The sequence below is a fragment of the Metarhizium acridum genome (genome assembly GCF_019434415.1).
Source record: "Metarhizium acridum strain ARSEF 324 chromosome Unknown scaffold_1, whole genome shotgun sequence".
Taxonomy (NCBI): Eukaryota; Fungi; Ascomycota; class Sordariomycetes; order Hypocreales; family Clavicipitaceae; genus Metarhizium; species Metarhizium acridum.
The window spans coordinates 3,693,961-3,714,000 of record NW_027094015.1 but is presented as its reverse complement, the minus strand read 5'-3'; the positions used below and the strand labels follow the sequence as shown (position 1 = coordinate 3,714,000).

Below are 20,040 nucleotides of genomic sequence, written 5' to 3'. Positions count from 1 at the left end.
GGCGGCCACCGGGGCCATGACCTGTGGTTGCGGTTGCTGCAATCGAGTACAATTTGAGGATTTTTTCGATTCGATATGCCAGTTGCCTGACCGGGTGTGAGGGTGCTTTGATAAGAGACTGGCTATCCATCAAAGCCACAACGTCGTCATACAGTGTGTCAAGTTCGGGAGACTTCATTGAGACAATCTCCAAACAAAGCCAGGCAAAAGTCTCAACTTCACCCACACTAAACCCAGTACTCTGCTGGTGTTTGAGAACAGCGGACCAGAAAGTAGGGGGGCACAGGGTCGCAAGCAAGATGCGTTGAAGATGGTGCCCACTGTTAATGTTTTTAACCATGGGATTCGAAAGATGTTTTATCAGCATGGTCATGACAGATGAGATGAACCCCGTGGAGAGATCACTTCGCACAACGCTACCCAGGGTTTCAACTCCTTTCGCGCTAGAAATGATCGACTCTACATAAAAAGCTGGCGTTTTGCATCGACATAAGATGTCAGTGGCCTCAAGAAAGTGATTGGCATCTTGATTGGTGCTGATTGTGCTTTTCCCCTCAATGTTGTTCTTAAATCGTTCTATCAGCTTCTTGGCTCTCCCGGAAGCCAACTCTCCTGATGCCATTTTGAGGAGAAGACTAACGGGTACAAGGCTTGTGAAGTAAAAGGTAGAATTATGAAAGAGTAGTATCAGACGGATAAAGGAACGGTTTCGCGATTCATGATTGAGCAGTCAGTAGCTCCGTCTTAAATGTTTGTCAAAGTTGGGTTTTAGGTACCCAAGATGTCGGCGTTTGTGTCACACAAAGGCGGGACAAGGCTTGGAACAGAAAACGTTTGATAGGTCAACCTACTGGCAGCCTGATAAACTGTCAATACGGTGTGGGCGCCAGACCAATGTTCTACAAACGGCGTTGGCCAGCTGGATTATGGTGGGTGTCTCCCATTTGCCTCGTGCGTCTGACTCATTATATACCCTCGGTGAATCCCAACATCTCTGCACCACATGAGACGGAATGCCCGGCATCTCACCAGTTGCTGTGATTGCTTAAAAGGCAAGCCTACCTTTGACTTGAGGGTGTCTGACCTACTCGTTGTTGTCAGATCTCACACATTTGGTGTCAAGGCAGAACTGAGAGGTCCTACCCAGCAAAAACCATCATCCAGATGTCACGACCTTATTTTCGAAGCGGGAGAACACCCTGGGGAGGCTCTTTTCGTGATGACAAGTCCCAGCGAACGCGGGAAGTTGTCCCGTCACCTGCTCCTCCGGTGGGAGATCACATCGAGACCATTTCGTGGGAGGACATGCTTCACAAGAAAGCCTCGCCAGAGGTAGCTAGCATTGGTATTTCCGGCACTGAACTCATCGCATCGTACAACTGGCTTGATGAGTGCTATCCGAAGATTATCATTCCAGGTGTGCTGTCTGCGTGACTCGCTGTGCTAGTTGACCTCCCGGCTGACAACCCAACCAGGCAAGCCTCCAGTGTGGACTCCTCCCTTTGTACGCCGACAGCTTCAAGAAGACAATGGCATCTACTATAGAGACCGCAACGCAGCATCCTACCCTAAGCACCCAATCGAGCCAGCCATCGTGTCGGTTATGCAGATGCATCATACCCCACAACATGTAGACGTGCTTGCGTGTGGGAGCACGCTGGGAAATTTGCTTAGGTTCCTACGAGGCGACGATAGGCCGTTCCGGATGCTTGTTGAGGTTGTTGCCGGGACCGTTCATCTCATCCGTAGGGAGAATACACCGAAAGAGCAGATCCTTGGCGTGAGAGGCTACGGCCACACATTCCCGGAAGCGTACACTACTTGGGAGGCAGACGTGAAAGGATCCCTTTCGCATCAACGTATCATCAAATATCGGTTTTGTGGGCTCGACATGATGGTGCGATTCGAAGGTGATGGCTACATCAAATCGGACAAGACACCACTGAGGGCGGGTGATGAGGCTGACCTGCTGGATCTACTCGACGGCCTCGGCGTAGACCGCGCAGACAAAGCGACGAGCCCCGACAACTCCGAGAGCATTCTCCACGTAGGAAACGCAGGAGCAGAGGTAAAACAGGGCCAAGTTTTCGACTTGAAGACGCGCTCGGTCAAACGACAAGACGAGGATATCCTTGGAGAGGAACTGCCACGCCTGTGGGTTGCCCAGATACCCAACTTCATTCTCGCGTTCCACGACCGAGGTCATTTTACCGATGTGCGGATTCAGAATGTGAAAGACAAGGTGCAGAATTGGGAAGCACAGAATCAGTCCCTGCTGAGGGGTTTCTTTCATCTCCTGAGCCACATTATTGACACAGCAGGCGACTATGAAGATGGTGAGCTCGAGATTATCCGACCAGCTGGAGGTGGGCTCGAGATCCGGAAACGAGCGCCCGATGTAGGGAGTGTTCTCTCCGGTCCGGTGAGGCAAAGCTGGGCGTGGTGGCTCAGCAATGGTGAGGATGCAGGGCAAGATGCGAGAGTAGCCCCCTTGGATATGCACACGGCGAAGGAAACAAGCAGCGAGGATGACAGTGACGAAGAGGCAGACTATACTGCTTGCGACGTGTATTGCGGCTATTGTGGGAAGTGTGCCTATTAGGTGCCCTATGGCCTCAACCGGAAGGGATTCATCCTGCCATCTCGATCCCTCGATGACGTTTTGATAGGCATATCCGTTTCGAAAGTGGCATCTTGGTCTTGGTTCGGTTGTTGTGATGGTGATATGGTCAAGTCTGATGGTGCAGAGTATTGTGGACAGTGACACTCTTCATCGTCTGGGTGCGCAAATGATATGTCGAGTATGATTATGAAAGCTATCAGTTGTTGGGGATGATGAGATGATGGTCGTAGAGCCACAGCCCGACAAGTTATGCACATCGCTTATGTCGTCGGTGTCGTTTATTTGAAATCACTCATCTTGTTTTGCACAGTGGGGTGAATGAGCTTATCCAAGTCCCCCGATACATACATTCCCCACCCTTTATTACATCAATACCGTTGACCTCATTTGCAGCCGTCAAAAGAGTCAAGACCGAGGGTACTTAAGTAGCATGCAGGAGGCAGTTGTGTTCGTCCACTCCCCCAGATATGCCTCGAGTGAATTTATTTACTCTCCAAACAATGACAATGCTTGACCAACGTATGAACCCTCTTCTACGTACTTGCTGCGCGCTGGCTGATCCTAATGTCGCAGTCACTACGACCGTGTCCCTACTATTTCTATGCTTATTTCTACGCGTCGCCTGGGAATCTGGAGCGTCTTCAAGACGGACTAGTAGGGTTCAATACTCTCCGTCATCATTTCGAAGCACGGTTGTGCTAACTAGCCCAAGAAATATGGCTCGGTGCCCTGGTGCTCAATGCCGCGCTTCTCGTGATGAGAGCCATGCAAGTGGGCTCGCTTCATCCGCAATACCGCAAGCTCCTGTTTCTATGGGCTGCTGAAATACTCGCCTGTTTCGTCACTTGGCTGTGGTCGTTTCAACCGCCAGAAACAGAGCGCTGGGTCGATGGTGATGCGATGCGCGCCGCCCCAGAGGCTGCCGAACCAGTTGATGCCAAAGGTACCAAGTGAAGTGAAGCGACGGCCAACAATTGCCAATGCGAAGGAACTGAAGATCATTGCTGCAACGCGGAAATAGCCGTCTTTGGGACATGTATTGGAGTAGGAAATTCTCTGTCAGTTCCTGGAACTTGGGAAACGAGGTCGCTCACAATTCTTCATGCCTACGTTGTGTTACTTGGGCATTAGGTCCCGCGTGAGAGCACACACATCAACCAGCCTGATTGGTCAGAATATATTGAGGTATTTGAGGTTGAAAATTCAACGACAAGTCTCCAACTAGCTAGACAACCTGGTTCTCTGGCGGCATTGGTCTTCTGGCCACCTTTGATATACCCGTATCCTCCGAGCGCCCCTGCAGGAACACAATGTCGCTCTATCTACAGAAAACGAGCCATCTGTCCGCAAGAATCGACCGTCTCGTAATTGAGGCCGAAGTTGACGGTTTCCGGAATGATCCTATAGTAGAAGTTTGCAGCGTGTCCGGTTTCGACGAAGCCAATCATGTCGTGCATGTTGCAGCAATTCGCCCTATTCGCCCACCAGCGAGAGAGCTTCTGCGACATGCTGATCTGATGAGTCCTGGTGAGCTTGGACCTGATGCGGGTGGTGTACGAGACCTTGAAGCCCGGGGCGCTAGCACGCTTCTCAAAACGAGAGGCCAAGTCGTCGTCGCCGCCGCGCTTGGTCAGGACATCGTGGGGCAGGTAGATATGGCCGTCGCCGTTCCCAAAGTCATAGACGTCCATGTTGATGGTGCTGTTGCCCGACGTCAAGCCCTGGATGCTAGCAACCTCGACGGGCCTGCGCTCTCCGGACTCGTACCGCGCGAGGGCGTGCGGCGTTGCGTCCTTGATAGAGTCGAATGTTGCGCCGTCCTCGCCAAACTCCCGACTAAGGAAGTCGACCAGCGACTCGACGGGCTGCCCATCCCGTGCAGAGATAGCACCCGTGCGCTTCAGGATGAGGAAGACGCTGGCAATGGCCCCAGCAATGGCGGCAGCGAGCTCGTCGCAGTTATGGCCATGGTTACGCCTGCACACGTACAGCGCCGTGAGGCCTCCCGTGCTGGCATACACAACCACCTCGCTGCTCGTGCCGATGCGATCCAGCACAGAGTCAAGCACCTGGCACGAATCGCGCTTCAGCAGCGGTGACGAAGGCGTCACATCTGTCGTGAGGAGCTCCAAGTCTGTGGTCTCTTGGATGTCGATGGGAGTGGCTAGGACGCTGGCCAGCAGGGGCAGCATGCCAAAGAATGTACCGAATTGCATCTTGATAAGCAATCGCTGGATCAAACGGATTGTTGAATCTGGTTTGCTTTAGATTTCATCTCGACTGCCTGGGCTTTATATACTTTGTCTTCTGACCGTCGCTGAGTTTTGCCAATGCTAGATTTCGTCTGCTGTCGACCACGGCGGCGGAGCTTTTTGCTCTTCACGGACGATCCCTTACCACGATGGCTACGCTCGTCAGCTTATATGGATCTTTTAATGTGCCCAGATCCATTTGGGTCGGTGTAGTGGCTCTTGGGAGCCACAGCTGGCTGCATGTCAGCGGTAAACAGATGCCGATTTGCGAATCGCAGCCAGACATTGAGCTGCCAAGTGGTGAAGCGCTGGGGTCGGTAATATGGAAAATGAGGTTGAATGCAACCTCACCCGCGGGGCAGTAGACACTAGGGCCAAAATATCACCATTGTGATGCATATATTCGGTCACGACACCTTGCTCCGTATTGCATATTGGTACTTGAGACGCTCGGAAGTAAGCCGACAATATGTGGTTCTCTTGGAGCGTAAGATGACGAGTTGGTCGTTGCATGAACAAAAGTGGAAGAACCTTTGCACCAAAGGGTTGATGTTTCTCTTTCTTATCATTAGCCTTGGTCTTCGGTGTAGCCTCGACCGAGTGGCAAGTTGAAAGTGAAACATGAGTTATTTCATTACAGTTTAAGCATAGGTTGCCACAATGCTCTATATCGAGGTGCTAAAGTTCAAAATGCTAGCTGCCCCTTTCATCAAGCACGACTCACAATAGCCGGCTCACCAAAGTCCATGTTCATTGAGTAATATGAATTTCCGTCAATTAAATCACACGGCTTTTTTAATCTCCCCGTTTGAAAGCACACGAACCCCCTCTCCCAAGGATCGCTGTGAAGGGCGTTCCCAGTTCAGGCCCTTCTCTCCTCTGGCCCATACATCCTGACGCCTTTCGTAATTCTTATCCACAACGAGTGCAAGTGGATTAAAATTAGAATCCAGCACGTTCCATGTGGTTTCGGCGGCTTGGGCCTCGCAGTCCAATTAATGAGCTCGGGTGACTCGTTCCCAAGCCCGTCAGCTTGTCTGTGGAAAGTCTGCGCGCCCTCCCATCTTGCAATAATAACTGATAGTCTGCAACTGAATGGTCCAATTTGACATTTGCATGTTTTACCCAATCCCGAGGCAGATTTTCTTCGTGCTGGTCGTCGTGTGGTGCTCGTCGAAGACTGTCGTCACGAGTAATGACCTCGTACGTGGTGAACTCGACCCCCTTGACGTCGTTTCTTTCTTCGATATAAGCTTCGTCTTCTAGTCGTGATGAGCAATTGATGCGGGCTGCAAATTTGAAATCAAACAGCATGATGCAGTCCGTTGAGTCGTCGATAACGAGGTTTCTGGGGGCAATATCTTGATGTGAGATGCCGAAGCAAAGGTTTCAACAGCGAGATCTGTGAGCTGTTGAAGCCACTTTAGTTTGAATACCCGCGACTTATTCTCTAAGGAACCTCCAGATATGTAGTTGTTCGTAAATCCAACGACGCGACCCTCAAGCTCGTCAGTGACAAACCGATCAAATGGCACGATGTTCGGATGACGGGGAAGGCGCATCCAAATGTTCATTTCGCTCCATGACCTGGCTGCGTATTGTATGTGGAAGTAGTATTTGAAAACCACCTGAGATATGGTTAGCATTTTGCAAACCAGTTTTGGTTGGGGAGACGGGCCATTTTCATAGTTGTCTCGGGACAAGAAGGAGAATGGTATTGCACAAGATCCGCATCCGGACCTAATCTGTCAATCTCTTCCAAGGCATCCCTGCTGACAGTTTGTATCCCTTCTGGCAAGTTTACCTCTGAGAGAAACGGGTAGTGCACAAAGTATGTATGGTCGTGCATCTGTGTATGTTGATACAATCTCCCCAGCGTCGGATACATAGACTCCATAGAAATTGGAAGGGATGCTATCAATATGCCACGGAGAAATTGAATAGCAAGACTTTCATCATCCCGTTCGCCATCCATTTTTGCAGAAATGACCCGTTTTTGGTCCCAATCAGTAACATACCAGGTGCTTGATTTGCCGAGGATGACATCCCCGCTCAAGGAGAAATATCGCTCTGGCGTCTTTGATCATGGCACTGGCTCGCTAAAAATTTATGACTCTGTACGTACGAGAATGTGGAGTCAACGATACCAAATCAAGTCAAAAGATCACAGAGGGGCAATTAGGCAGGTTTGGTGTTGTGTTTGAGTGAGGGGGATGGAAAATGGAGGCGCTTCGCTTCAACATTTCTGGTGTGTTGGCTGTACACTCACGCCTTTCCTGACTGACCAATCAATGTCTAGAATGTCGGTCCTGGGCTATTTTGAGCGTCCGACGTCAACTCAGTATAGGCAGCAAGCATTTGGATGACGCTCAAGTCTTTGGCCTGGGCAGAGAATGCATATCACTTGGCAGCTGCTCGCCTACCGGGCTTTACTCTTACCAGATATACTTAGTCCTATTGCTCTGAGATAACTCGAACCCTATGCTTCTCCCAGGTTACAGGAGCAGGCAAAAGGTATTTGGCCGGATTAGGTCCTAGCTATCGTGCTCTATTGACACTATAATATACTGTAGTTATTAGTATTAAGTTATAAAAAAATCAAAAAATCAGATAAAGGGGCTAGATGGAGGGCATCTAGTAACACTGTATTTTGGCCGTAGTTATCGGTATACTTCTTTATAGGCAAACGTATTCTGCCACAGACTGTACATGCTCCGCCATTACTCTACGATATCTCGACTAAAACTCCAGTCTACACTAAAAGATCTAATCTAGCAAGAGCAATGGTTATCTGGTACACTCTTCATGACCGGTTGTCTGCCACATGCATGTCTGGTCCACCGGGGTGAACCCCAGCACACAGCCGTAGCCGACAACTCACATCATTATCGGCCTCTCAATCATGTCCGAAATAGCTCCCAGCGCTGTGAGGCTATTTTCATGCTTGGGCATGTCAATATTGTCCACTAACATGCACATCATACACGTACCTGACTCCAATAGAATCCAGTAATGGTAGATCCTGAAGCAACCGTGATGGGCCTTTTCACAAGCTGAGTATTCACAGCCGCTTTCTTCTCTCTGAAATGATAACATCTTCCACGATTTGTCCAAATCTGAGTTGTTAGCACGAGCATGGAAAATATCGTATTCGGAATGCGAGATACGTGCCTTGAATGATTCCACCTGCCCTTCTTTATAGAACCACATCACCTTTTCGCCAGCGAAATACTTAATATACATTTCAATAGCAGTGATGAACTCTCCACCAGGACCGTCGATATCGAAATGCATGATTGTAGCGCACTCGGATGATCTGCACCTCCCCACCCTGCGATTTGCAGCCGGGACGTCCTCGTCGTTGAAATGAAACTCGATACCGCGCAGTGTGCCCAAGCTGGTAACAGACATGCCGGTCAAGCAACGGAGATATAACCCCTTAGGTCCTCCAAACATAGTCCAACAGAGCGGGTGGTACCTGGTTGTTGATGTAAGTCTCGCCGTGAAATAATCGTCATTCAGATATAAATCGTTCCCTGGGATTTTCGGGTACCAAAAAGCAAGGTGTCGCAGTGAATAGCGCTCTGTGGTCTCATTTGCCGCAATGCACTCTGCGATAGCCAAGCTCACCATCTTGAGTCCCTTGACGCGCTGTCAGCGGTGCCCAGATTGACTAAAGGAGGGCCAACTTACGTCGAACCCGGCTTTTATGGCTGCTATTGGCCCCGAAACCCCAAGGCGCTTTGTTTTGGGAGCCTCATGCGGACATCCAACCCATGGCGATGTTCGCCTGCCCTCAACCACGCATTGGATACCTTGTATGCCTCTCAACCCTGCAACCCAGGTTGAACCCTTTCAGGAATGCGACATTCAGGACTGACTCATTACCCTCTGTTCTGTATCCCAACTGAATGGCTTCACCTTTCTTAGGAGTCAGCCTCATCCCCGCAATATATTCAGCGTCTCCCAGCGGGATAACAGAGAATGCAATTTGATCAAGTTGGCCGGGAAGAGATGCATGCTGTTCGTGGAATAGACGACACCCTTCTTCAAATCCGTGGTATGGCCCGGTGCGTGTCTCCTGGCGCAAATCGCCAGTTGCCTCTAACCACCTTGGACTGACTGGATTCGATCGGGGCAAGGCCAGCACATAAAGGTCGTTTCCTCGCAAACATAATGTTCGCTGGACCTGCTGGATCAACTTCCAGACCCTTTCTCTGTTTCGAATACCCCCATCGCGATGGACTTTGTTGGTGCGACTCAAATAACCAACAACGGTCAGCATCAGCTCTAAATCTGGATGCCCAGAACCGATTATTGTAGAAGATGGGTGTAAACGATCGCACAGCTCGACGGGCACTGAAAGCATCTACTGTTGGCAGATACGACGCAATTTGAAAGTAAATCTCCCGAGGAAGCGCAGTAAAATAGTTTGGAACTATATTTTGTGGTTGAGAAACGCGCGAGACTTGCGGCGTCCTCGGCGCCCCTAAGGGAAGGAGTCGAATCCCAGAGATATGGTAAGGATCAAATCTGGCAGCCTCGCACTGCGCTGCGTCTCCGTCTCGATCAACGAATCGGTCTTCCCAAGGGTAGCAGTCCTGGTTGCTCACCGTAATCAACTCCCCAAAACCATGACCCCAGCTGAGGCCGGTCCCTGAAGATGGACATGGTAGCGACTTGTAAACTTGGAAGAGCACCCTGCAGGGGATTGCCTCGGGAGAATAGACCATGGCTAGAAGTGACCAGCAAGCCTCATGAAAGGGAAAGCCGTATCTGCCGTTGACCGGGCGCTGACGAAGCACTCCCACACAGTCAGTATCCGGAAAGTCGTATCCCATATCATCCCATCGTGCGTTGAAGTCTTGAGGGGCAATCCAGTCGCCAGCATCGGGATCATTGTAGACTCCGACTCCTGTTACTGCAATGCCGTTTAGGCTGGTGTATACTATTGGCTTCAGCCTAACTCTTGCGCAGAATAGCGGGAAATTTCGCACTTACGAAGACGAAACTGGTTTACCCAAGACGTTGAACCTGTGTCTTCATGGTTATAGATAAGGTATCCACAAAGAACGCAGGAGAAGATACGAGGGCTCATGGCTTTTAGCCTGCTAGGAAGGTTATTCGACGAGGACAGCCAACAATAATTCCCTAAAAGCAAGTGTTTGAGGTGCAAGTTCGAGTCAAGTTTCGTGGACCTAGCTTGCCATATAAGATTGACGGCACCTAAAACTCAACATCGAAGCCATGGAAATGCATGGATAGCCTCGCCAGGTGGCTTTGACACAATGGCTTCTTGCTGCCGTGGGTGTTGGGACACTTATTCTTTCATATATACAGGAAAATATAGCCTTTGGCGCGGGACTAGTTTCAGTTGCGATTACGATGTATAATAGCTGATGGGTAATATTTACTTTAACTGGAAAGACTGTTGTTTTTAAAATCCCAAGGACAAAAAAATAATTAGAGACCTGGCACGTGGTCACCTAGATAAGTGTCAGAGTGGTTATTGGGTTTGACCACTAAGGCATGGAGCAAAAAGATCCGAACTAACAGCCCTTGCCCGAATATCCCCAATGTCCAGCTTCAAAGTGTGCCTTCTTGGCTCTCTCTCTCTATATATATATATATATTCAGCCCTAACAATAAGTTGGATCATTACTTGACACATATCTTACAGTTCCACCGCCTCAGATATCACCCGTAACAGTAAGGAGATTACACACATATTGATAAAACTCAATTTCCAATGAGAACTTGGCTATTGGACTCCGCTACGGTCGTGAAACAGCATCCTCACCCAATATAAAGAAGTAGACACACGACATTTAGAGGCTGATACATGCTGCAGGGGCTTATGATGCCCTCCTCGGCGCCAGGTCTGTATATTTATACGTCTCCCTGGGCGCCTTATTCTGCGTTACAGGCGTCAGAGCTCTCGCACCAACCGGAAGCCAAACATGTTGGTGGCGACCTCGCTAGAGAAGTACGCGCTGCGATAGTTGATTCGCAGATTCTGCGGCTGGTAGTTCCAAGCGCCGCCGCGCACAACAGGGAACGGCGCGGTACCAGTGTGGACTGAGCCATCAGAAGCAGCATTTCCAAGGTCCCGTACCCAGGTATCTGCGCAAAATTCCCTGGCATTTGCGGTTACATCGTACAGGCCAAAGTTGTTGGGCCGGAAGGAAGCGGCGGGAGCAGTCCATGCGAAGCCGTCGTCCACAGGAGTGTTGGCCCAACGGAAGCCGTTGACTTTCTTCGACGTAGTGTCAAAGCTGTTGGCGTACGAGATGACGTCCTCTATGTCGTTTCCCCAGAAAAAGGTGTCCTGGGTATCACCACGGGCCGCCCACTCCCATTCATCCTCCGTAGGCAGCCGGTAAGTGGCCCCAGTGATGGTGGATAGCCAGCCTGCGTAGGCCACGACGTCTTGCCTTGTGATGGCAACTACTGGCGAGTCTGACGTCTGGGGAAACCCCGGGTTGAGGTAGTTTAGGTCTTCATTAAAGACCATGGCAGTGTTGTTATCTGGATTCCACCAGCGTGCTCCGCCTCGCGGCTGATAGCTGGTTTCCCGGACAAAGGTATCAAACTCGTCTACCGTGACTTCTGTTTTGCCGATTGCCAGAGGCGTGGGAATGCTGACTTTTCGTTGCGGCAGCTCAAAGTCGCGCCGGTTCACCGGGACCTGCCAAAGCTCTTGTTCCTCGGGGGTAGACCCTGCCGTGAAAGTCCCTGTAGGGATCACGACCATGACTGGCCCTACATCAGCATCGCGGAACTCAGTTCCTGGAGCAGTCTCGCAGTTGATGCCGCTAGCCGCGCTCTGTCTAAGTTGCGGAGCCTGGTAGCTAGAGGGCAGCTCCAATTTCGTGCCGATGGTGTTGATCGCAAATCGCCATTCGTCGACACTTCCAGTCAGGAACATGACCGAGTCCAAAACACTCGGTTCATAGTCTGCGGGTGCCGACAAGTCCACAAGGTATCGGCTTTCGGCAATAAGACGCTCAAGAGTCTCGGAGAACTTGTCAGCCTGAGGAATTGCCTTGGGATGTTCGCTGGCAACCGAGGTCAGGGTAGAGTACGCAGAAAGAGCCGCCTGCTGCACAGGCGCATATGTGTCCTGAGTAGTGCCATTCCATCGCAAAGTATTGACAAGCGAAGTCAGGTCGGCTCGCAGCTGATTGATATTAGTCGATTGTGCTGTCACGATGCCTGCCGTCGCCACAAACGATGCCAGAAACGAGCCGACGCGTAGATATTCGCCTAGCTGAGCCTTCATGATGTTCAAAGTTGGTAGTTTTTTCTTGTTAACAAGCAAGCTTTTGCTTTGTTATTCGGGGCTTCTTAAGGAATTTTGATGTCTTGGTTGCGTTACGAGGCTCACGTGATTCCAGATACTTCACGATGCCTTCTGTGAAACTAAAAGACTTGGTTCTTGAATCCAATGTGAAGGTGAGAATGAATCGATCTTATGAACAATTCGTCTCGCCATTCTATATTCCATCATGGTTGTATTAGAGAATCTACATTCTAATCAAGACGGGCCGAGACAGAGATGCTCCTTCGGAGGACTCCTTGGAAGACTCAGGGCAACGAAACAATGCCATGCGAACGTGTAACCATATTGTGGCTTCGAGATTGATGCTATTTGACTCATGCGCTGCTTGTTGACGGTGAAGAGTAGTTCCGCCAAGTCGACTATACGGCCCCTACTAGGAGTTGTCAAACTTCTTAGGTAGATTTGTCATTCTTCCGCCATCACAATTGGCTTGACAAGTCATCGTATCCTAGACCTGATCTGTGATCCAGGTGCGCGGACTTCTATTGATGCCAGTTGAACCCGCAACTTTATGTAATTGCTGCTTGTAAAATCCGGTGACTGCCAATATCAGACAATCATTGTTCCGGTCGGCGCCTGCTCCAATTGGGTGGCGCAAGGCAGCCTCCGTGCATCCAATGTCCGATGCATTACGTGGAGATGCAAAATGTAAGAACCACCGTAATAGGAAGACACATCGGAACCTTCATAAAGCGCGGCCGGACTCTCTTTCACGATTTGCTGCCTTTGGATCCCATGGAGTCTTCTTCGCCGAGCCTGAGGCAACTAGTCCACTAAGAATACGTTATTGGTGCCGTTAGCGCAATAGGACTACCTGACTACCTAGGTGGTTATTTTGACTAGCCAGATCAACATATTTCCCGAGATAAGCGTGCAACTTACTATATACATTAGGTATTAGACTTCTAATAAGCTCACGGCGTTTCACCTTGGAATATATGCTACTTTCTTATACCTAGTCTCAGCAATAGCAATAGAGTAATAAAAAATTAAAAAGAACTTCACATTTTGTTGTTGCTGTAATGCTTAGAAAAAAATCCAACGAGATCATTCACTATAGCGTTCTATCCTATATGCTTTTTCAGTCTTATGTGGTTATTGTTCCGCGCTGGTTATTTATATATTTACTATGAGTTAAGTTAGTTGTGTTGGGATAATGTAATCATCCCAGCTCACACACCATCGTGAACCAATGAAGCCATTTATTACGATCTAGCTAAAAGATCGAAAATAGCTATAATTAAAAACTCCATGTTTTGATTCAAGATGGGCTGAGACCGAGGTGCTACCTCAGAATACTCCGTGGAAGGCTTGAGGCGACGAAAGGGTAGAGGAACTCAATCAGGCGTTTGCAAGAGAAAAGTTTCCACATTTATACTTAACATAAAATGGAACCTCCCTTGTACCTGGTGCAAGAACCTTCTGATATATATTGTTAAAAGCTAGAACAGACTGTCAAACGGTTAGGCCACAACAAAGGAGGCAACACGAGGCCCGGAATCGGACCCTAAGCGAGGGCCGCCTTAGGCCTCTAGCACAGACTGACTTCTTGTATTTATAAAGATCTTTAGTCCCTTTAGATCTCTTAAAAATTAAAGGAGCTTTAATACCTTAAAGTCAATTATTATAGATTATATAGAACTTATTATGTTCCAAGGCCAGAAACCTGCCCTTATCGCACGGACCAATCATAACGTTTCGATTGTCCGACGTCCTAGGGGGTGTGAAGCTGGCTTCATTGTGTCAGAGTGATGTGGCCAGTTCGTGGGCGGGCTCTAACCCGGTAGTCAGTGAATAAGTCGCATCTTCGTGGTCTTCGTCTCGATCCCGGTGGTTGTCAGTGGTTGTCACCAGAACGTGCGGACGGCACAGGTGGGCTGTTTCCAGGCAACAGGACCGAACAAATCTTTCCTGAGCCAGCTTGTCCGATACGACTTCTTGCCCCTCACGTCGTAGGGTAACCAGCTGTGGTGAAACAGAGGATTTGCGTCGAAATGCACACATGCCGTTTATCCATTCCTGCCGACTAGAGAAAGGATTTTCATTGTGCGCTATGACCACAACGAGCTTCCAATGTAGTTGGTGCTCAAGATCACCTCCATGCTTAGCTTTATTTATCGTTTATTTGATACATCTGTGTAAGTTGTCGGTCCCGTCCTTGCCTCTGTACGGCCTCACGCTGACACGTGGTCGTTCCGTACGTGTCTCTCCAACCGTCTTCCTATATTCACCGAGTCGAGTGGGCACTCCTAGCGCTCCTACCCGAAGATTCAGGGCATGCTCTTGATAGAACTGCAGCTGAATTTGGGGGCCTTGGATGTCCCGAGGTTCATAGTACTCAGTTACTAAGGTAACGTATTTCCCAAGGGTTCGTTAAGCTTGCGATCTAAATTCCGGATTTGCTATCGCGTCGGTAAGCTTGTAACCTCTGATTTGTGCAATATGAAGGTTCATATACAGTAGTCACGCAGGACGTTCACTACAGCTTTTCCGGTGAAGAATGAGTTGAGTGAGAGAGAGTCAATCACCCGTTGAGTTTTCGGAGGGTGTGTCTGTGTCCACGCGGAGGTCAAACAACACCAAGGCACAGACTAGTTCTTTAACCCGATAAAAACTGAATAAAGGGGATAATCACGATACCTAGTAAGACGTCTTGTGACTGGAAGTCCAAAGTTTCATCCTTTTTTTTTTGTATCAATAAGACCTTCCCACCCCAATGGCCACGAAAGAAACCAAGGCTTTGATATCAAAAACAGTCATCAGATCAAAATTTTGTTCCCAGCCCTTGCACCGAGACTCTTGTCCCAGAAGATTAGCCAATCATTCTAGAGATGGAATTATGCGAGATTGTGGCCGATCTTCAGAATTTTGTTCAACTGGTTGACCTTGGCCTCTTTCAAGAAGCCTCTGACTGGTTCGAGAAGCACCTTAGAAGCCATTACCACATGTTTCATGTCCTTGTTGAGTATGCAAACATGCTTTAAAGCAGGGCCTGAACGCCAAGCTTGTGGAGATACTTGACGAGGCTGAACTTGGGTCCTGGCTTGACACGCAAAATGAACACCCGTGGGACGTATGGCATCTTCTCGGACTCATGAAAGCCTTGGCCATGGTACGTTTGAATGGATTCACACAGCAGGGACTCCAAAAGGCTTTCAAATTCTGGGACTACATGGACAAGAGTGTCAGTGGCTGTTCAAACTACGATCTTAACACCATCCAGACGCGCGCAATCGGAATATATTGGCTTACTGTCCTACCCGCGTCGCGTTCAGAACAAGTAAAAGTGCCAGCAAAATATTTGACCCCAGTCTTCGGACCAAGCTGAGGACCAAGAAATGTCTAGATTTTGCGAAGAGCACACATATCTGAGAGAGGCAGGCTTCCACTGGGAAGCCCAAAGGATCCAGAGCATTGTTTTTCCTGTTATCGACTTCGAGGAAACAAAGAAAACATTCATGAAAAAGCCTTCTTTTGGACCTGCGGCTAATAAAATCAAAGCCGAAGAAGTGGACGAGTCTATGCTACTTTCGGAGTTGATTATCTCAAATGGTGCGAATACTTTTTGGAGTTGCAACGTTTTCTTCTTTTTTTTTTCGCCGAGGGTTTGAGGTGGTTAAGCTGTTGGTCAAGAAGGGTGCCGAGGTCTAGATTAAGGATGAGAGTGGTCACGATTAACACTGTCCGTCCTTCTGCAGACGCTGAACCCCAATCTCGTGACACTACCACGATTCGATTCAGGCGATTCATCGATTTGCCGTCAATGCACCGATGCACACATATCGCCCTATGATTCTCTCCATCATATCACTTTATATCGCTTCTTAACTTCCACAAGACTAAAGCCTCTTTTAGTGACAATAGCCCAGGGTGGCATGTACTGCTGGAGGTGATGCAATGCGGGTATTGTCTTTGGGTTGTTTGCGTCGCTCCACGAACACCGGACTGTCATCTCCAAGGACTGAACTGGAGGATTAAGATGGTGCTGTAATCCTGTTGCCTCTGATCGCAAATTCGGCTCATTTCTCGCTAAGCTAAGCGAAATTTCATCTCTATAGTCTTCGTTCATAACTAAGCGTTGGTCTTGAGCTACCTGCACATCCAGATTCCAGGGGTCCCCCCAACTTCGCCGCCAGAGTTGAATGTGCTGTATTTGACCATCTGGAGGAGTCTGGCTGAGCCTTGGATCGCGCTTCGCTTCACCCCTGACTGTGAAGCTCGAGAGAGGCCGCGAGAAGTCCAGGTAGCAAGTTCTTGTTTCCAACGCGTCAAGTTGTATATGTGCAGTAATCTCATCTTCGGATTTCGATAAGACCACTGTGATTGCATCGTGGAGGTCTGCACCGTTCGCCAGGTCAGGAAGATGAGACGACGCCACATAATATTGACAATCCACGAGAGCTCGCCCGACTGTCGGCTGACACTTGATAGACTGGCTTGTTCCCTCAGGAAGAGAGTCAATAACGAGACGCAAAAAGTCTTCAACGCCTGAGAGGGTCACGGTGTTTGTGCCCTTGTCCAGGTCAATTGATTGTTGGAAAATGAATCTGAAGCGACTGTCGTTGGAGAAAGGGAATGCTGTCAAGCTGTGGGCCAAGGTTCCGATAAACGTGAAGAAGAGCAACATGGGAACATGGTACGTTATCTGACGCATAAAAGGCGCAAGTGGAAGGATTAAAACTATACTTATCGAGCCAAGAACCACAAATGGAGTCAACAAGTTGCTGCCATCTGGTCCGGTCATGGCAATGGCGGTTATGGCAGCCAGCCCCTGGCTTCCGACAAGAATAAGATGAACTGGGGCCAGGATAAGAAGCTGGAGAAACCAAGCCCATTCAAGGGGCTGAATGGACGATGAACTTGGCGGTCCGTAAGTTTTGTGATATTCGTACATAGTGGCAGCGGAGGAAGATAGCCTCGCAATGAATCGTCGACAGGCGCTACCAAAACAACTCCCGTCGGTTGATTCGTATTGGCTCTCATTAGTACCAAGCAATGGCACACGGACGGAAACTCTCTCTCCATCATTGGTCGCATCGGCAGCTGTCAGCTCATCCTCCTCACTCCAACGAGCGCCGATTTGCGAGTCTGACTCTCCAGGCTGATCCGCATCCTCGACCCCTTGGATAGGGATTTGTTTCCTCTGGAGTGCAAGCTGTTCTAAAAATGAAAGAACCAAAGACAAGAAAATCGCAGAATGAAAAAAAGTTACAGAGTAGAAAGATCCTATGCCGAATCGATGCTCAACGGTAGCTGCAAATACTTGGAATCCCCAAGAAAGACTAAATAGCCCAAAGAGGATACTTAGTCGAGTAAGATGAACTGAGTTCCCTATGATAAACCAGAATCCGAAATAAGACGAAGAGAGGGTCATTAACCATCTGTCAAGCGTTAGAAGAAGATAGGATACCTGAAGAAAGGATGTATACCTACATGGTGTAACTGCCGCTATGCATTATAAGGGGGTTAAATGTTGCGACTGCAATTAACGGCCCCATGTCCAAAGTCACGGCAAATACCAATGAAATTAGAAAACGGATGAAATCTCTCCACACTTCATCCAAACAGTATTCATCTTCCCGAACAAGTAGGCATGCAAGAAAGGCGACTACCAGAGGAGTGACGACAAGAAGCATAAGCGACCACCCAAAGAGCCATTTCAGCGGAAAAGCAATCCAGACACTGCCGAGCCAGTCGAACCAAACCCCCTTATCTACCTCCTCTGGGTGTTCTCGGACATTGGGAAGAATGGTGCTGGTATCTTCCGACAGCTTCTTCGTGGTCGCCAAAGCGGCAGACATCATGTGCCAAACGCTATCTATAGACGTATGCCGCGCGTCATCTTCAGTGGTATGATATCGTGATCTGGGATGATAGAAAGCAATATCGAGCCCCCGTAAGCCACAGGTGTCCGCAAATATCTCATAGTCAGTACCACTCATGATGGCACCTCTGTCAAAGCCTTCATTCGCAATAATGGACCCGAATGGGTGAGGGCTGCCAGAGTATGCCATTGCCACCGTGACATCTGTGGTCCGAAAGAGCATGGCACGCCCTCCGGCCCCTACTCCCTCGAGGTTAACAAACGTACGGCAGAACTGCACCAAAGGGCTGCGGCTGAATGCCCGTGAGCCAAGAAGCCCATCCTCTTCCGCATTGTTGAAGAGCAGCACGACGCCATTCTCAGGTTGGTGGTTGTCGGAAGTAAAATAGCCAAGTAGCTGTAGCATAGAAACACAAGCTACGCCGTCGTCCGTGGCCCCGTAGCTGGTTGCAACCCTGACTTCGTGTTTCAATATGGCTCCGGATCAAACTTGGGGAGCATAGGACTTACGAATCAAAGTGACAGTTTACAAGAACACCGCCAGTGGCGTCTGAACTCACGGGGGATTCCTCAGACAGCCACCAGTTCCCATTTGGATCATTCTTTCCGCGAATGTAAATGTAGTAGTTGTTGCCTTCAAAGTACTGGGCGGTCCAGGTTGAACCTGGTGTGTTGCCGCTCAAGTATGCGCCAGCGTCATATATCATGGTGAAATTGGCAGCCTGGTCATCGAACACGGTGACACGTGCGCTGTTGGTGGCATGTTCCTGATTGCACCCGGTATCCCTTGCCGGGTTGCATTCAAATCTACAATAAAGACTCAACTACCGAAGCCATGGCCGTAGTTAGAATACTGTACTACTTACTGGCTTTCCGAACTTGTCGCATGTAGCGATCCGACCGTGTAATTAACCCCATTTCGGCTTAATATTTCCTCGGATCGGCTTCGAATAAATTGCCGAACTCGATCGTTTTCACGACTGTTAAAGGGATGGTATGCATGAGTGATGTTTTGCAAGTCTTGCCACGCCACGGCTAGGCTAAGGCCGCGAGGAAGTTCTCTTGGTGAAGGAACAGTTTCATGTATGGTAATAAGTAGTATAAAAATTGAGACGTATATAAACGAGGTCCAGAAAGTAACTGGACCTGGCCGGGGAGCAATTATGTCATGAAACCTCATGGCCAGGCTGGGGTCGCGCAAGGTGATTCTATACGGAAAGGATGAGAGTGCTGGAAGACTTTGACTAACAAGTCCTCAATTAAAGATGTAAATACTGAGTTCCAGGCACGGTCGGGTATCATGAAGAGGTCTTGTTGGGATGTCTCCGTTGGAGCCGGGAGGTTGGGTGGTCAGCTGAACTTGTCTCACACTCACACCCACAGTTAAATGGTGTTACACAAACAGTTTTTTGGGGGGAGACTTCTCGCCCCCGCCCGAACTTGAAAGAAAAGAGTGCTGAGAAGATCAGTGTAAGTTGTGGTAAAGAGCTAGGAGCCGAACTTGCGATAGACAGGGCGCGAACAGGTATCTGGGGATTTTTTTCTTCTTTCTGATGACTTTGGTAAATGCTCCAAAAGGACTCGCGAGGCCTGCCGTGGAAACATTGTTCCCAAGCCTTGCATGTTTGTCACTTTCTCAGATGGCAGTGTAATCACCAAGATATATTGGGCCTAGGCGCCGTTGATTGTGCTGGGCACTGTGTCTCTCGATCTACTCTGCTTCGGCTTACTCCGTCATTGTCAAAAATTTCATATGGTACGTGGAATTGGCATTTGGATCTATAACATTCACAGCCTAGTAACTTCCAAAACGGTGCGCGAATGGTCAAACCAATCGCAACAGGTAAAGATAATGAATGTAATAAGCATCCACGGGAGCAGATGGAGCTACACTAGCATTCTCCATGCATATGAAATTACGGCCCTGCAGCTCAATTCCAGAAATCCCCATCCGGACTTGCCATCACAAATCCCTAAATCCCCGCTGTGGCATTGAGGC

General features: G+C 49.1%; 8 protein-coding genes across 8 annotated transcripts; 3 read left to right on the top strand and 5 right to left on the bottom strand.

Moving 5' to 3' along the window:
• Positions 1–1,603: 1,603 nt before the first annotated feature.
• Positions 1,604–2,602, top strand: J3458_001126 (uncharacterized protein; the record flags this gene model as incomplete). The annotated part of the gene is made up of 1 exon (XM_007814455.2): positions 1,604–2,602. One exon carries the CDS (start codon positions 1,604–1,606, stop codon positions 2,600–2,602), a length of 999 nt encoding a protein of 332 aa, XP_007812646.2.
• Positions 2,603–3,090: 488 nt separating this feature from the next.
• Positions 3,091–3,577, top strand: J3458_001125 (uncharacterized protein; the record flags this gene model as incomplete). The annotated part of the gene is made up of 3 exons (XM_066116553.1): positions 3,091–3,142; positions 3,197–3,277; positions 3,336–3,577. The coding sequence occupies 3 exons, from the start codon at positions 3,091–3,093 to the stop codon at positions 3,575–3,577; spliced, it is 375 nt and encodes a 124-aa protein (XP_065978435.1).
• Positions 3,578–3,945: 368 nt separating this feature from the next.
• On the bottom strand, positions 3,946–4,982 carry J3458_001124 (uncharacterized protein; the record flags this gene model as incomplete). Its single annotated transcript, XM_007814456.2, has 1 exon — positions 3,946–4,982. Exon 1 carries the CDS (start codon positions 4,837–4,839, stop codon positions 3,946–3,948), a length of 894 nt encoding a protein of 297 aa, XP_007812647.1. The 5' UTR covers positions 4,840–4,982.
• Positions 4,983–5,678: 696 nt separating this feature from the next.
• On the bottom strand, positions 5,679–6,314 carry J3458_022427 (uncharacterized protein). Its single transcript, XM_007814457.2, has one exon. The coding sequence runs from the start codon at positions 6,187–6,189 to the stop codon at positions 5,818–5,820; it is 372 nt and encodes a 123-aa protein (XP_007812648.2). The 5' UTR covers positions 6,190–6,314; the 3' UTR covers positions 5,679–5,817.
• Positions 6,315–8,924: 2,610 nt separating this feature from the next.
• On the bottom strand, positions 8,925–9,921 carry J3458_001123 (uncharacterized protein; the record flags this gene model as incomplete). The annotated part of the gene is made up of 2 exons (XM_066116552.1): positions 8,925–9,813; positions 9,896–9,921. The coding sequence occupies 2 exons, from the start codon at positions 9,919–9,921 to the stop codon at positions 8,925–8,927; spliced, it is 915 nt and encodes a 304-aa protein (XP_065978434.1).
• Positions 9,922–10,804: 883 nt separating this feature from the next.
• Positions 10,805–12,157, bottom strand: SUMF1_1 (Formylglycine-proteinrating enzyme; the record flags this gene model as incomplete). The annotated part of the gene is made up of 1 exon (XM_007814458.2): positions 10,805–12,157. One exon carries the CDS (start codon positions 12,155–12,157, stop codon positions 10,805–10,807), a length of 1,353 nt encoding a protein of 450 aa, XP_007812649.2.
• Positions 12,158–15,555: 3,398 nt separating this feature from the next.
• J3458_001121 (uncharacterized protein) lies at positions 15,556–15,868 on the top strand (the record flags this gene model as incomplete). The annotated part of the gene is made up of 2 exons (XM_066116551.1): positions 15,556–15,769; positions 15,822–15,868. The coding sequence occupies 2 exons, from the start codon at positions 15,556–15,558 to the stop codon at positions 15,866–15,868; spliced, it is 261 nt and encodes an 86-aa protein (XP_065978433.1).
• Positions 15,869–16,019: 151 nt separating this feature from the next.
• Positions 16,020–18,748, bottom strand: J3458_001120 (uncharacterized protein; the record flags this gene model as incomplete). Its single annotated transcript, XM_066116550.1, has 3 exons — positions 16,020–17,598; positions 17,651–18,496; positions 18,552–18,748. The coding sequence occupies 3 exons, from the start codon at positions 18,746–18,748 to the stop codon at positions 16,020–16,022; spliced, it is 2,622 nt and encodes an 873-aa protein (XP_065978432.1).
• Positions 18,749–20,040: the final 1,292 nt, after the last annotated feature.

Bases quoted from the DNA above. Each gene is read 5' to 3' on its own strand.
- J3458_022427 (XM_007814457.2), bottom strand. From the start codon at position 6,189: ATGCTGTTTGATTTCAAATTTGCAGCCCGCATCAATTGCTCATCACGA.